The sequence below is a fragment of the Apium graveolens genome, chromosome 5 (assembly GCF_009905375.1).
Source record: "Apium graveolens cultivar Ventura chromosome 5, ASM990537v1, whole genome shotgun sequence".
NCBI lineage: Eukaryota > Viridiplantae > Streptophyta > Magnoliopsida > Apiales > Apiaceae > Apium > Apium graveolens.
In genome coordinates, this window is record NC_133651.1 from 246,265,752 (window position 1) to 246,280,811 (window position 15,060).

At 33.6% G+C, this 15,060-nt stretch overlaps 1 protein-coding gene and 1 long non-coding RNA gene across 3 annotated transcripts; both read right to left on the reverse strand.

Moving 5' to 3' along the window:
• Positions 1-1,972: 1,972 nt before the first annotated feature.
• Positions 1,973-3,293, reverse strand: LOC141661684 (uncharacterized). Its single transcript, XM_074468690.1, has one exon. It carries the CDS (start codon positions 3,266-3,268, stop codon positions 2,189-2,191), a length of 1,080 nt encoding a protein of 359 aa, XP_074324791.1. The 5' UTR covers positions 3,269-3,293; the 3' UTR covers positions 1,973-2,188.
• A 5,538-nt stretch (positions 3,294-8,831) lies between these two features.
• LOC141724185 (uncharacterized) lies at positions 8,832-9,825 on the reverse strand. 2 transcript variants are annotated; one of them, XR_012576525.1, is made up of 3 exons: positions 9,540-9,825; positions 9,121-9,403; positions 8,832-9,024 (listed from the first exon to the last, which is right to left on the reverse strand). It is a non-coding gene; the product is annotated as an uncharacterized LOC141724185 (long non-coding RNA). The 2 variants fall into 2 exon arrangements; XR_012576524.1 differs by having other exon boundaries at positions 9,121-9,424.
• Positions 9,826-15,060: the final 5,235 nt, after the last annotated feature.

Consider the following 15,060-nt stretch of genomic DNA (forward strand, 5'->3'; position numbering starts at 1 on the left):
TATATGCAATCCCTCTCCTATTTTGCATGTATTTTTTTTCCAAAAAATAAAATTAAATATAAGCTGACCTCCTAAAACCGACCACTTCAAAAGGGAACCGGCTAGTAGAAATAGGTAAAATGACATCTTTCCTGGTGAAGTGGCAACAATCAGTTTTAAGATTTACGCATAACTAACTAAAAATTCCCATTGGAGGCGGTTTGAATTATACATTGAGGAATGAGAAATAAGTTTAAAAGAAAAATCAAAGTTTGAAAATCACAAAATACATGGATAGTTTTGAAAAATTACCTATTAATTTTTATCAAATGCAACATTTATTTTTATGATGGATATGAAAAAAGGGATCAAGAGGAGATGGAGGGAGAGAGAGGAGGAGGAGGGGGAGGAAGGGGAGAGAGAGATGGTTATACAATATTGAACTTATATTAATGTGGCTGTTTACATTTCCTGTTGATCGATCATCTTTCACATGGTTTGTTCTTCTTTGAGATGCTCTCATCAGGTACCGTGAAGAAAAAGTTGAAGACTTTTTGTTGCCTCTGGACAGAAAACATCCTGTCTTAACCTAAAAACCTAAAAATAAACCTAAGACATGCACCAAAGTCCACAAATACATATAACAAGGCCATCTTGCTCAGTGCCTCAGTTGGTCATTAAATATGTGGAAGATGAACTAAACTTTTTCCATGTAATGTTGACTGTGGAAGTTTAAGTATGTATGCAAAAAATATACATAGGCTTCACATAAGCACATACAAGCTTGCCCAGCTGGTCCAAAACATTTTTTTCTTCCAAACATGTATTTTATAATTATAAGACCTAGTAGTACATGCTTGAGTAGTGTGATATGAAAGTGTCTTATTATATAGTTTGGAGAATCTGGTAAAAATGTATTCATGACCATGACAATGACAAGAGATCATTTGTTCAAGTTCTCACTCCTCATTTCTATTAAAAAAATTATATATATTATGCAATTAATTAACTAAAAAAAATATGAAATCGGAATTGTCCGTTTGTGCAAATATCTATATTTATATGTATCATTTATATATGGTTTAGGGCTAGTATGACAGCATGGCTCGAGCCTGAACATTGTGTTTGGCAATGACTTCATCTACATTTGTACATATACTTTCATATGCACAAGGGTTTGTCAGTGAGTAGCAACATAATTGTTCACTCAATTCGTTAAAAAGTATCAGCCTTATCATATTTCCATTACATGCCCTAAATCTAATTACAGGTTTAAATTTATATCATAACAGTAAACAATTATGGTGTATGGTCGTGATTTTAATTATTACATAAAGTGTTAAAACCAAACTGTACCCCACGGTTTCGGACTGTAATATACATAACACCTCTTCTGGTTCATCAATGTACAGACGGAAAATTGAAAACAACTTGCTTATAAAATTCAAGAGTGAAATCACGGATTCATATTTCTTTTGCAGAAGGGTTCTGAAGCAGTTTATACATGTATAATTAATCCTACTTGTGTGATGAAGTTGATCAGCTAGCAGGCCTAATGGGGTTTGTAACGATAGTAAGATTATTTAGATGTGATCTAATTAAACAAATCCAATATATTAGCATCCTGTTCAACAGAAAGAAAACTAAATTAGCAAAACAAATCTGATCAAATCACCCTCTTCACTTTAATTATCTCGATCGGCTTATCATGTAGAAGTTGTTTGTTCAGAGATCCGCTTTAACATTGCTCATTAGACGAAAACAAAGACATTAGAGTTATTGAAATAATATGACATTAGGAGTATGAACTTAAGATTTTTAATTTAATTGTGCAACTCCACGGTTATTTTTTTTGGCGAAGCACTTAATTATTTATCGGGATCCAGAATAGATTAGTTACAAATCGACCTTATATCACTAGAAATATTGAATTGGCATTTTGGTGCCGCACCTGAAGAAGCTGGCAAAGCATATCCCAAAAGTGCATGTTCATTTAAAGGAAACTGAGTTGATGCAATTACAAACCATTGAATCCCCTAATCAAATATAAACCTAAATATATACAGGACACATGAAATTGCATTTACATATGAGCTTAATTTTACCTTTACAAATAAGATGTGAAAGTAGATTAATGTAGTTAAGAGATCTAAAAAACTAACCTTTCTAATATTCGACGATCTAGCTCACTCTTGCACCCGGGTGAGTACTACTCGACTTGATAATGATAAGAATACTGGAAGTGGTATCGAGGGTCCTCAAGGAAATTAGTAGAGTTAGGGTTTAAATATTCCGGAGTGATTTCCCAGTTTCCAGTGTAACAGAGGTTCTTGGAAAAGAAATCTAATTCACCTGTCAATAAATCGTAATCAGACATCGAGCAAGATACTGATCCAGATGAACTAGCAGTAGCATTCAAGAGTGCAAGGTATTCAGCAGTCCCTAAGTGGGCCAAACTGTGAGCTTCATCACAGAAGTTGAAATTTGAATTTTCAAGGCATCTGATCATCATTTTTTCCCTTGTTCTCTCCCTTGCTCTTGCTCTTGCCTTGTTTCTCAATTCCTTGGCAACACACTTAGTACTTCCGCTTCTTACCAATTTCTCCGCTGTTTTTGGGCCATATTCACGCTCATTTTCTGTTGCTTCTATGTTTACCTTCCTCTTCTGTTCTGATTTTTCACACCCTCTAGGACCATTTCGACAAACAATTTTATACTTAGTTTGTTGATTTTGGTTACCGCAACATTTGAGCTGTTTGATGGCTTTCTTGGACTTGGAAAAAAGCCAATCTATAGTTTTGCTGGCTTTATCATAGCCCAACATATCTTGAAGATCGAAGAACTGACGAGCAGTGTGTAGGGATAATCTCATTCTCCTGTCTCTAACACCTTGTGCAGTGTTGATTTTGCTGTGCCTATCTTTCTTTCCACTTTTCCTTGCTGTTGAACCTTTGTTCAAACTACTTTTCTTCATTTCGGAAGAATGGTCGTGACTAGGATCTGAATTAAGATGAGTGCCTGCACTACAAGTCTTAATTGTAAAATTCTCCTGTGCTGTAGTATTCATGTTAATGACATTAACTCTAGGCAAAGGCTCATTCCAGATCGGCCCCAAATAATTGGTTTGTTGAGTATGATCAGCTTCCATTGTACCGAAATCGTCAAAAAGAGGAGAGGGGACGTTTAGGGGAAAAGCTGGAACTTCGACTTCTACATGTTGTACTGGATCGGTAGGGTTTTGATATCGGGTTTGCAAAACAGCATCATGTGGGTGACCAATCACCGACATAATTAGGTTATAGTTGTTTTTTCAAGTTGGGTTGATTTGTGTAGGAGAAACTGAGGGTTGTCAAGATAGATAGTTCTATGAAAGTTAAAGAGGCTTGTACAATACTGTAGTTAGTATGTAGGAGTAACTTTTATTTGGCCAGTAGCTTCTAAATACATAAATACAACTTCACAAGTACAAAACAAAACGGTGTTAGCTTTCCAAGTAACAATAGCCAACCTAGCTCATGAAGATATGTCCGGCCTGGTGTAATAACTATATTTTGTAATTACAGTAAGCTACTTTTCCTTATCCAGTACACATATTTTCCTTCCCATTGTGGAAACATTGAAGATAAAGAAAAAATGGGCAAACTGATAAATAACATAATGTGTTGGCATAATTATCCAAACTAGCTATGATAGAAATATGAAAAGTTTAATTTGCAACAACTTTTTCGGTTTTAATTGTTTTAAAGTCATCTTTGACATTATATTTTGAATTATTATTTTTAAAATTTATCTTTTGTACATAAATTCAGACAATCAAAATTATCCCAACAAATATCATAAAATAATAATTTATAATTATCCTGTTAAAATAGATTAAAATAAGTGATAACATTTTAAAGTATAAATAAAATAAATAGTAAAAATTAAAGGGAGAATGTGTTGAGGATTCTTAGGGTTATGAAAGAAGGGCAATCATCTACTTCCTCCGTCCCAAAAATCATTTTCTGTTTTGACTTTTAGGTAAATGATTGATTATTAATTTATGTTTAAACTATAAAATCAAATACAGTCATGAGTCTTGTGGCATTCGTATTTATGAGTAATTTAATATAATAAAATTTTTATATTTAATATTAATATAAAAATAAAAATATGAATGGAAAAACGTGTGCAATAAAAATATCAGGGAGGGAGGAAGTATTATGTAAAAACATAAAAGAAAAAACTAAAAAGATACGTGTATAATTGTATATATAATGCATGACCCAGTTCACGTGCGAGTAGTGGGATGGGATCATGGACTCAGGGCTGTTCACGAACCGAGCTGTTCGTGAACAAGCTCGAGCTCGGCTCGTTAAGAGCTCGTTCGGCTCGGCTCGTTAAGAGCTCGTTCGGCTCAGCTCGTTAACGAACTCGAGCTCGAGCTCGAACAGAAAAATATGTTCGTTAAGCAAATCGAGCTCGAGCCGAGTTTTGGGTTGTTCGGCTCGAGCTCGGCTCGGCTCGACTCGAACTCGTTCGTTAAAATTCAAAAAAATTCTAATATATCCTAAATATTTTTATATAGGTATGATTTTTTTTTAAATCCGACTTCACTGTATTTTTTTTATCTTCCAACGATAATTTTGCATACCATATGTGATATATTTTGAGGTGATTTAGAAATTTTATATTTTAGTTTCTAATTTTAAAATGTAGCTTCATAATTATATTTTAGTTAAGATTTTTTTTAAAATATTTTTCATCTATCCAACCGTATGTATGTTATAAAATATATATTTCAATGATATAACCAAAATTTCACATCAAAAACAATTTTATTTGATTTTCTATTTTATGGTCAAGCATTAGTTTGACTATTAACACTAACTAGTGTTTAATCCGGATTTGTTGTTTCGATTATTTTAAAAATACTTTATATCGATCCAACCGTATGGATGTCATAAAATATATATTTTATTGATATAACCAAATTTTTAGATCAAAATAAATTTATTTGGTTTGTTATTTTAATAGTCAAACATTAGTTTGACTAGTCTTGGTAACTAATGTTTAGTCTTGTATTGGTGTCTCGATTTATTTAAAATTATTTCTAATTGATCCAACCGTATGGATGTCATAAAAAATATATTTTATTGATATAACCAAAGTTTTAGATCAAAATAATTTTATTTGGTTTGCTATTTTAATAGTCAAACATTAGTTTGACCAGTCTTGGTAACTAATGTTTAGTCTTGTATTGGTGTCTCGATTTATTTAAAATTATTTCTAATTAATCCAACCGTATGGATGTCAAAATAAATATATTTTAATGATATAACTAAAGTTTCAAATCAAAATAATTTTATTTGGTTTGTTATTTTAACAGTCGAGTATTAGTTTGACTATTACCGCTAACTAGTGTTTAGTCCTTGATTTGTTGTTTTGATTATTTTAAAAATACTTTATATTGATCCAACCGTATGGATGTCATAATACATACATTTTATTGATATAACCAAAGTTACAGATCAAAATAATTTTATTTGGTTTGCTATTTTAACAGTCAAATATTAGTTTGACTAGTACTAGTAACTAGTGTTTAGTCCTGTATTAGTATCTCGACTTGTTTAAAATTATTTTTAATTGATCCAACCGTATGGATGTCAAAATAAATATATTTTAATGATATAACCAAATTTTCAGACCAAAATTATTTTATTTGGTTTGTTATTTTAACAGTCAAGTACTAGTTTGACTATTACCACTAACTAGTGTTTAGTCATTAATTGGTATTTCGATTTTTTTAAAAATATTTTTCCTCGATCTAACCGTATGGATGTCAAGATATATATATTTTAGTGATATAACCAAATTTTCAAAAAAAAATAAATTTATTTGATAAGTTATTTTCACAGTCAAACATCGGTTGACCAGAATTTTTTCTGGCTCGGCTCGGCTCGGCTCGACTCGGCTCGGCTCGTTTATGTTCGCGAACAAACTCGTTTTCGGCTCGTTAGTTAACGAGCTCGAGCTCGAACACGTTTTTTGTTCGATTAGAAAGCTCGGCTCGGCTCGGTTCGTCAGAAAAAAAATTAAAGCTCGGCTCTGTTCGATCAAAACTCGGCTCGGCTCGGTTCGTGAACAGCCCTACATGGGAGTACATGAAGTAATATTTGACGATAAAGAGAATTGAAGAGGAGAGTTACCATCTTTCGATCTCATTTTTACCTTGACTGGTGAGATCGTGATCTAGCTTTTTATGCGGCTGTCACCTCTAATAATGTACATTTATACATGTACATGTCATCCTGAAGAGCCTGGATAATATCAGAGGTTCAACCCAGCTCCCAGATGAGTTGGACTCATGAGAAGAGTCAGGATCCCATCCAATCCAAAAACAAGCCAATCTCTCAATTAAGGGTTCAATCCAGCTCTATAGTGATTCAGACTTATGGGACGAACCAAGTTCCCGCCCAATCCATCAACAAGCCAATCTTTCAGGTAAGGTTCAACCCAGCTCTAGGACGAGCCGAGTTCCAACCCAATCCAGCAACAAGCCAACAATACGAGAAAGTAAGGCCTAATAGAATGTATAGATTCAACCATTGTCAGTTGTTTGAATGTGCAAGGCTAAATATAACCGCCATCAGTTGAATTTAAAATCAGTTGAAATTAGGCGATTGTATTTAATGATTGGCGGTTGAATTTCAACCCACCAAAAAAGGAGGGAACTATCCTTCCGAATGAATTATTTCGCACTCCTAAATTCGACATCAGCCTTATCAAATGGTGTGAACTTTACAAGGATAACATTCATTACATGTACAAATATTCATTACATGTACAAATATTTTTGGTGAAGAAAAAAATACTTGATGGGAGAATTATTATTTTTTTGTATTTGATGATATTCTGAAATTTAAATATATGTTTAATTAATTTGAAGAATTAAGAAAAAATATAAAAGTTCCACGTCTATATGCTTCATTCACTATAATATTTTTAGAAATAATTATTAAGCTAATAGTAAAGTTTTCTTAAGTCGGTATATGTAATAACCCCAATTTCTGATTTTTTTTGTAATCTTGATAAATAGTAACTTTTGTTAATTTTTGCTGATTGTGGAAAATTATCAGACCACCCTATAGAAGAGTTCTGTTATGGAAATTCTGAGATCGTATTATTATTTCATAATATAAATGAGTATATGTAAAAGTCGTCAGAATTCGAATTCGAATTCGAACACTTTGATTTTTCCCGAAAATCCACCAGATACCGAGGATCATTAAAGAAATATATAATATTAAGAAAGGTTTAGGAAAACCCAAGTAATAAGATCCCGAATATTATCCCTCAAACAATCAACGAGAATGAGAGTTAAGCGAACCATAAAATAAATAAGCGACCAAGGGTCAAGTTTATGCAAATAACAAGGGGATTAACCAAGCAATTAAGTACTAATCAAAGATATTAGAGGATGATGACATCATCAAACCATAAGAATGAGACAAGTAGCTACTAGTGATGAAAGCAAGATGATGTATGCAAATTAGGAAGATATTTATTCAAGGATCATTCTCATCAAGGTATTCTAATCTCATTATTAGCCAAGTAATCAACCTAGCTAATTCATTACACAAAAACCAAGGCAACAAGCAAGAAAAGCTCTCTCCTTTTCATGAAGAAAAACTTCGGTCTCTTTTCTTAAAAACCAAAGTCCAAGCTCCATTTCTTACTAATTTACAAGGTATTCATCCTAACTTCTCCTTGATTAGTTACATGCTTCGTAGAAATCTTAGCCTCACATTCCATTCCTAGCTATTTCTAATAATTTATCTAAGAAGATGATGAATAGTATTTTCAAGAAACTAATTTTGATTTCTTGATTTTAATGGAAAGACCAAGATTGTTTAAGAGTAGATCAAGGCTCCCATAGGCATTTCAAAGCTCTTGCATTGTTTAGAAGCTCCAAGGAAGGTATTACTCTTCAATACCTTAGTATTAAGTTGATTAGTTTAAGTTGTTATGATGATCGGATGGTGAATTAAGTGCAATAGTTGTTTAAGCATGTTTATATCTTTGATTGATTAAGTTGTTTTGTGGATTATGGAGATCACTACTAGAAATATGGGATCAGACATCGGTTCAGAACCGATGTTAAAAAAAATCTGAACCGATGTCTTCGCGTGTGATGTTAAATGTCATCAGCCTTTGACATCGGTTAAGAGCCGATGTCTATTACAGTGCTATACATCGGTTTTAAGATTAAATGTGATGTCTTTGCAACAAATTTCAGCTTATATTACAATATTTATAGGTGAATATGGGTATATTATGAGGTATTTATCCATTAAAACATGAAATCTACAAGCTCTAAACACCATTAATTAAAATTCTTTCGAATAAACCGATGTGAAATGCTAGATCAGACATCGGTTAGATTAGTTGCCCGATGTGAAATGTTTGATCAGACATCGGTTAAGTCAGCCCCCGATTTGAAATGATGGATAAGACATGGTTTTATTCATGAAACCGATGTTAAATCTTTTTGTTTAACATCAGCCAATTTCTCAAACCGATGTTATTTGACTTAAAATATATTGTGTTTCTTTTCAGAACCGATGTCAAATGACTATTTCACATCGGTTTTTTTAGTTCTTTTTCATTTAATATTATTTTACATGATGTCTTTTGTACAGTTTTTTACATCGGTTTACATGTACCATTGTGATGTTAATATTCTGTAAATTGCATGCCATCCTGGTACTATTTACAGCCACAGGGAACCGAAATAATGTAACATCCCAACAAAAAACATTCAAACAGAAGCATAAATGTACTCATCCAAATTACAAGTCTAATACCAAAATATTACTCATACCATACTATACATACATTTCAAATAAAATACAAGCATTCCATTAGCCAACTCATACTATACAATTTTTAAGTACTAAAACCAAAAGTAGCTTGCTCTGTGCTGCTGTACCAGAACTCACAGCCTCCTTCCTCTTCAACCACCCTTTCTGCGAATGCTATCAGTGGGGATTGGAGTAACATCCTCTGAAAAGAGGCAAATAGAAAGTCAATTATGTACTCCTTACATGGCTATAGTCTACTCATTTCCAAGTTCATAAGCTAATCAGGAAAAAAAATTACCAATGCGACCAATTTTCATTCATGAACGAGCAAGTGCACGAAGTGCAGACTGAGCACCAGGAGACTTTGTCTTGTTTCCACCTGTTGTAATTTAAATATATATGTAGCACCAGGAGACTTTGTCTTGTTTTCACCTGTTGCAACAGAGTCCTCAGGCTATTTATGACTGTCTCTTCACCTTATGAGAAATGACTCTTGGCCGAAAGAACAACAAGAACCGCATGCATACCATTCTGATCCATCTTGATATATTTAGCAATCTCTTTAAGAGTGGATTATGTTTCTGTAGAACAATCAAATAAACCTGCCATATGTATTGCGTAAGATTTATTAGATCAAATAAAGCTTAAAGGAAACTATTTGTTTGTTGTAGTAGAGAACTATGGAAGTCCAACTAGACAACTAGAAAGAAACTATACCAGGCGTGTCAATAACATTAAGAGTCTGGCCGTTTTCTAAGACAGTTGTACGCATCTCACATGTGCGAGTAACACCAAATGAGTCGGCATCAGATACAAATGCATCCTCCTACAATATACTGTTGCCTGTTGCACTTTTCCCATTGCCCTTTTCCCATTGCCAGTGCATCCACCCATTTTAGAAATAACCTACTTGAAACAAAAAAAATTACAACACAAAGTCTAGTCAGATCCACAAATTTACACAAAGAAAAAACAATCGAGGGAAATGAAGAACAAGATTTCAATGTTGAGAACATAAGTATAACAACAGAGGAGTAAAAACTTGTAACACCCCCAGATCCGGGGTCGGGGATCCGGGTTGTCACGAGATCCATTTCCCTTAATAACACCCAATCTTAATACACAATCAACTACTCTGTACTGTGACCCCACAATAAACACACACCACACGTTATAGTCTCAGAGATGAACATCCACAAATAATCACAAGTCGTTTTATTCCACAATTATAAGTCAATACACCTTAAAAGGGTTCTGAATAAATTTACATTTCTTTGCCATTATTACAATTCATAAGTATACATAAATCTGGTACATCAAAAGTTGAAGCCTAGTCTATTGGTAGTTCCCTACCTCAGCTACAGTGACTTCAATGCCTATAGGAAGCTGCGGAACGCTTCCTATCCGCTCGCGAATTGGGAGCTTGGTCCTGTTCATCTTATCTATCTGATGTTGTGTGATGAAAGAAGAAAGCAAGGGTGAGCAGCAAGCCCACCAAAATAATATGTATAATGATTAACAATATATGAGTCTACTCATAATACTCATGAAAGTCTTGGTCAAAAGAAATGAACCAAGTTGATAACTTAATGCGATGAAGTCGCAAAATATTCAGTACATATATATACATATATACTTTTCAAAATATTGGAAGTCCTCTTCCATGCATAATATACACAAAATCCCAGTGTATAACTGTATATAAAAAAATATCGTTGCAAGGTGATCTCATATATCTAACCTTGTCTCAACGTTTTTCTGAAAATCTTTGTCATACATAAGACAATTATTAATTAGATATAAGTTTAAAAGATGAAGTTACCAAATACTTCACTACACTTATATCATTCCCTAATACTACTTGAACTACCACCGTTCAAGTTACAATCAATTTCAAAAGTTCATCCCACTGATGAGACCACAAGATAAGACTTGAATAGATTCAATCTTTGAAATATTATTGAATGAAAAAGTTATGAGATACTTTCTTTAGTCCCGATATATATATATCCACACATATATACCCCTTTAAACATTTCCTGGAACCTCTGTTATGTAAAGTATGAACAGAGTTTGAAACATCCAATGAATTTTGGGAAAGGAAAAGAATTTTGGCATAAACCCGATATCTTGCTGATCAGGCAAAGATACCAATAAGTAACCTTTTCTACTAGTAGATGGACGAATTCCTCACCGGTCATCACCCTGGCCGCATTAGGACCTCGCGCTCGACCGTACCCCGGTCCCTCACGCGTTGATGGACTGCCACCCAGCCACTTACACAATAATAGACCGTACCCCGGCCTGTCGCTTATGCCGACTCAATGAGATGGGCTTACTTCCCGAACGTTGGGCAAGTAATCAATTCATTTACCAAATCTGCAACCTCGTTGCGAATATAAAATACACCACAGAGCCGGATTCCCCAAGTTTTGAGCGAGTATTTAAATCCCCTTTAAAAGGAAGATCTTAAATATAAAAATGAGTTTTGGGATCCGCTCTGACTCTTTAAAAATCATTTTGAAGACTCGAAAACACTTTAAAGAGTGTTTGGAGTAAGGCTGATTTAATGAAGTAAATCAGTCCCCAGAATATTTAGAAAATATCTGAATATTATTAATTAAATAATATTCCCATAAAGAATAATCTTTATAAAAATAATTGAAGTAGAAGTATTAAAATTTATACTTGAAACGAGTATTAAATAACCCAAGATATACTTATATGAAAGTATTATCTTTATTTGAATAATCGAAAATAAGTTTGATTATTGACATCTTATTCTTTAATAAAATAAAGAATATATTTCAGCAAATAATCGGAGTCATAGATCCTCAAATGAATATTCAAATAATATTCAATAAAAAAAATAAGCTGAGTCATAATACCTCGAATGAATATTATAAATAATATTCATTAAATAAAATAAAAGAATCATACATCCTCAAATGAATATTCAAATAATATTCAATAAATAAAATAAGCTGAGTCATAATACCTCGAATGAATATTATAAATAATATTCATTAAATAAAATAAAAGAATCATACATCCTCAAATGAATATTCAAATAATATTCAATAAATAAAATAAGCTGAGTCATAATACCTCGAATGAATATTATAAATAATATTCATTAAATAAAATAAAAGAATCATACATCCTCAAATGAATATTCAAATAATATTCAATAAATAAAATAAAAGGAGTCATAAATCCTCGAATACTATTCGAAATAATATTCAATAATAAAATAAAGTTTCAAGTTATCGAATAAACCTTATTCGATTAATAGTTTGGAAAACTATAACCATATATATATATATAAATATATATATATATATATATATATATATATCCATATCCATATATACAAGATTACTCGGGATCCTCGACTCCCGGTTTTTAGAAAATATTTTCACCTTTGAGTCCCTATACTAAGGGTATATGCAAGATACAACTATCCTTTAGCATAGGTATTATCAACTGAACCAACATATATAAATTTCAAGAATATGAAACAGGCATGCATATATATACCATATCAGCATGCTCCAATATATCGCAAAAATTGCTAATTAACCAACATGCATCTATCACAAGATAATGCATATACATATATTCATCACAACAACAGTATAACGGGTAGAAAACTTGCCTGAGCGACTGGGGGTTACGAATGGCTCGGGACGAGTCTGGTAACCTATAAACAACAAGTAAGTTGGAATTAAACCAAAGTCACTTGTAAATCTATACTTTAACTAACTTAGACTCTAACGCTTGTTTTGCGCTCACTGATTCGCTTAAGTCACTCGGGTACCCTCGGCTCCACCATTTTTAATAATTTAACCTTTACGAGTTTTAAAGCGATTCCTTCGCGAGTGACTTACCAACTGCCTAAAACACTTACCATAAATGTTTCACACATTAATTAACCCTTTTTTGGTCTTTAACCTACATTCCAAAGTAAGGCGAGGGAAAAAGTTTCGTTCGCGAAATGCCGTTACTTGAAACGGTCGTTTCTCCTAAACCGTAAATCGGAATCGAACGAACTACATATCAAAACGGAGCTCGTAACATGAGCTATCTAAACATGGCAGTGGTCACAATCTAGCAGGGGGTTCTCGGGTCCTAATGCTATGCACAAAAACAGTCCAAAGAAAATCGGACGTTACGACGGCTATGTTTACGCGATTTCCCATTTTTTAAACCATCCACAATCAACCCAAACCATCCTCAAATCCAACACACAACAAACATCCATCCTTATCACATCATAACAATCCCAACCAATTCAATTTTAATCATTCATACATATGCTTAAACCTAACTTTAATCATACTTAAGTTTCTTTAAATCAAAACCACAAAATTACCATTTCATTTCACTACCATTCCAAATCTCAAACTTTAATCATAACAACAAGATACCATAACATCCTACTCATCAAAATCACCTTATAATATATATGAACCTAGGGTTTGGAAATGGTATACCTTCCTTGGAGTGGTGGGTGGAGCTAGGAAGCCTTAAGAAACTTTGAGAAGCCTTAGGAAAGCTTGGATCTTCAAGAAAAACAAGAAAAAGTTCAAGTTAAAAACTTGAAAACACTATTCATTGTCTTCTTCTTTGATTAAATGAAGAAGCTAGAGAAAGAATTAATGGCTTAAACTCATGATATAGCCATAACTAAGCATAAAGATGATTAGGGAATTTTCTTACCAATTAAGGATGCTTGGATCTTGATTTTTGAAAAATCTACCCTTTAAAATGTGTAAAAGCCGAGAGCAAAGTGAAGAACAAGGCCTTGGTTGATTTTGATTTTTGATGAAATGATTTTGCTAGCTTGGTTGGCTTGGTTTTTGTTTTTGATTTAGCAAATTACTACCTTGCCCTTGAATTTGTGTGGTTCTTATTCAACCACACCTCCTTCCTTCCCATGTCATGCTTACCTCATCCTCATGATGTCATCCTTCCTTCCTTGTCTTCTTTCTATTGGTTGGATGACATCATTCCCATTAATCCCTTTGATTAACTTCCTAATCGTTTGCCTAATGACCGCTGATCTGCTATACGATTCGCTTAACTTTCGTTCTCGTTTATCGTTTGAAGGATCATACCCGGGATCTTATTACTTAGGTTCCCTTAACCTTTCTCAATATATTATATTCCTTCTATGATCCTCTCTTATAATCCTTTAATTTAAATCCTTTTTATCCTGTCACCTTATACTTAATTCTCTCCGTATCTTGTGGATTTCCGGGAAAAACCAAAGTGTTCGGAATTGGATTCTGACGATCTTTACATACACTTATATACTTCATAGAGTACTAATAATATCCCATAAGATCAATAACAGAACCCCTACATAGCGTGGCATGAAAAGTTTTCTCATTCAGCAAAAACACTATTCATAAGGGTTTCAAAAATTTCCAAAAATTGGGGTTATTACAGTCTCCCCTCCTTAAAAGGATTCCGTCCCGGAATCAGATAGAAAATGAATAGGGATACCTTCCTTAGTATTGCACTTTCTAACTCTCAAGTCAATTTTCCACATTGTGGTCCTACCACCAAACTCTGCCTAGTTTGATAACCCTTCTCCTAAGCACTTGTTCCCTTTTCACTCTACAACCCTTCCTGGTTGCTCCTTATAGGTTACGTCTGGTTGCATGTCTATGCGCTCATATGCCTCTATTTATCTGGCATCTAAATTACACTTCCTTAACATTGATACGTGAAACACGTTACGACCTGCTACATGTTCGGGGTTAGGGCTAGCTCATATGCTAACTTCCCAAACGTCTTAACATATCCAAGGGTCCAATAAATTGTAGACTTAGCTTTCCTTTCTTTCTGAACCTCATCAATCCTTTCCAAGGGATACCTATAACATTACTAGGTCCCCTATTTCATACTCTTTATCCTTTCGTGTCAAATCAACATACTCATCATGTCCATCTTGGGCTACTACCAGCCGTCCTCTGATTAGATCTATCATATCCTTGGTCCTTTGGACTACTGCGGGTCCGAGCATCTTGCGCTCTACAACTTCATCCTATCATAAGGGAGATCGACATTGTCTTCCCTCAAGGATCTCATACGGCGATATCTCAATACTGACATATGATCTATTGTCGTAAGAAAACTCAATCCGTGTTAAGTGATCATTCTAATTTCTTTCAAGTCTATTGCACAGACTCTCATTATAGCTTTTAACATTAAAGCTTTTACTTCTCAA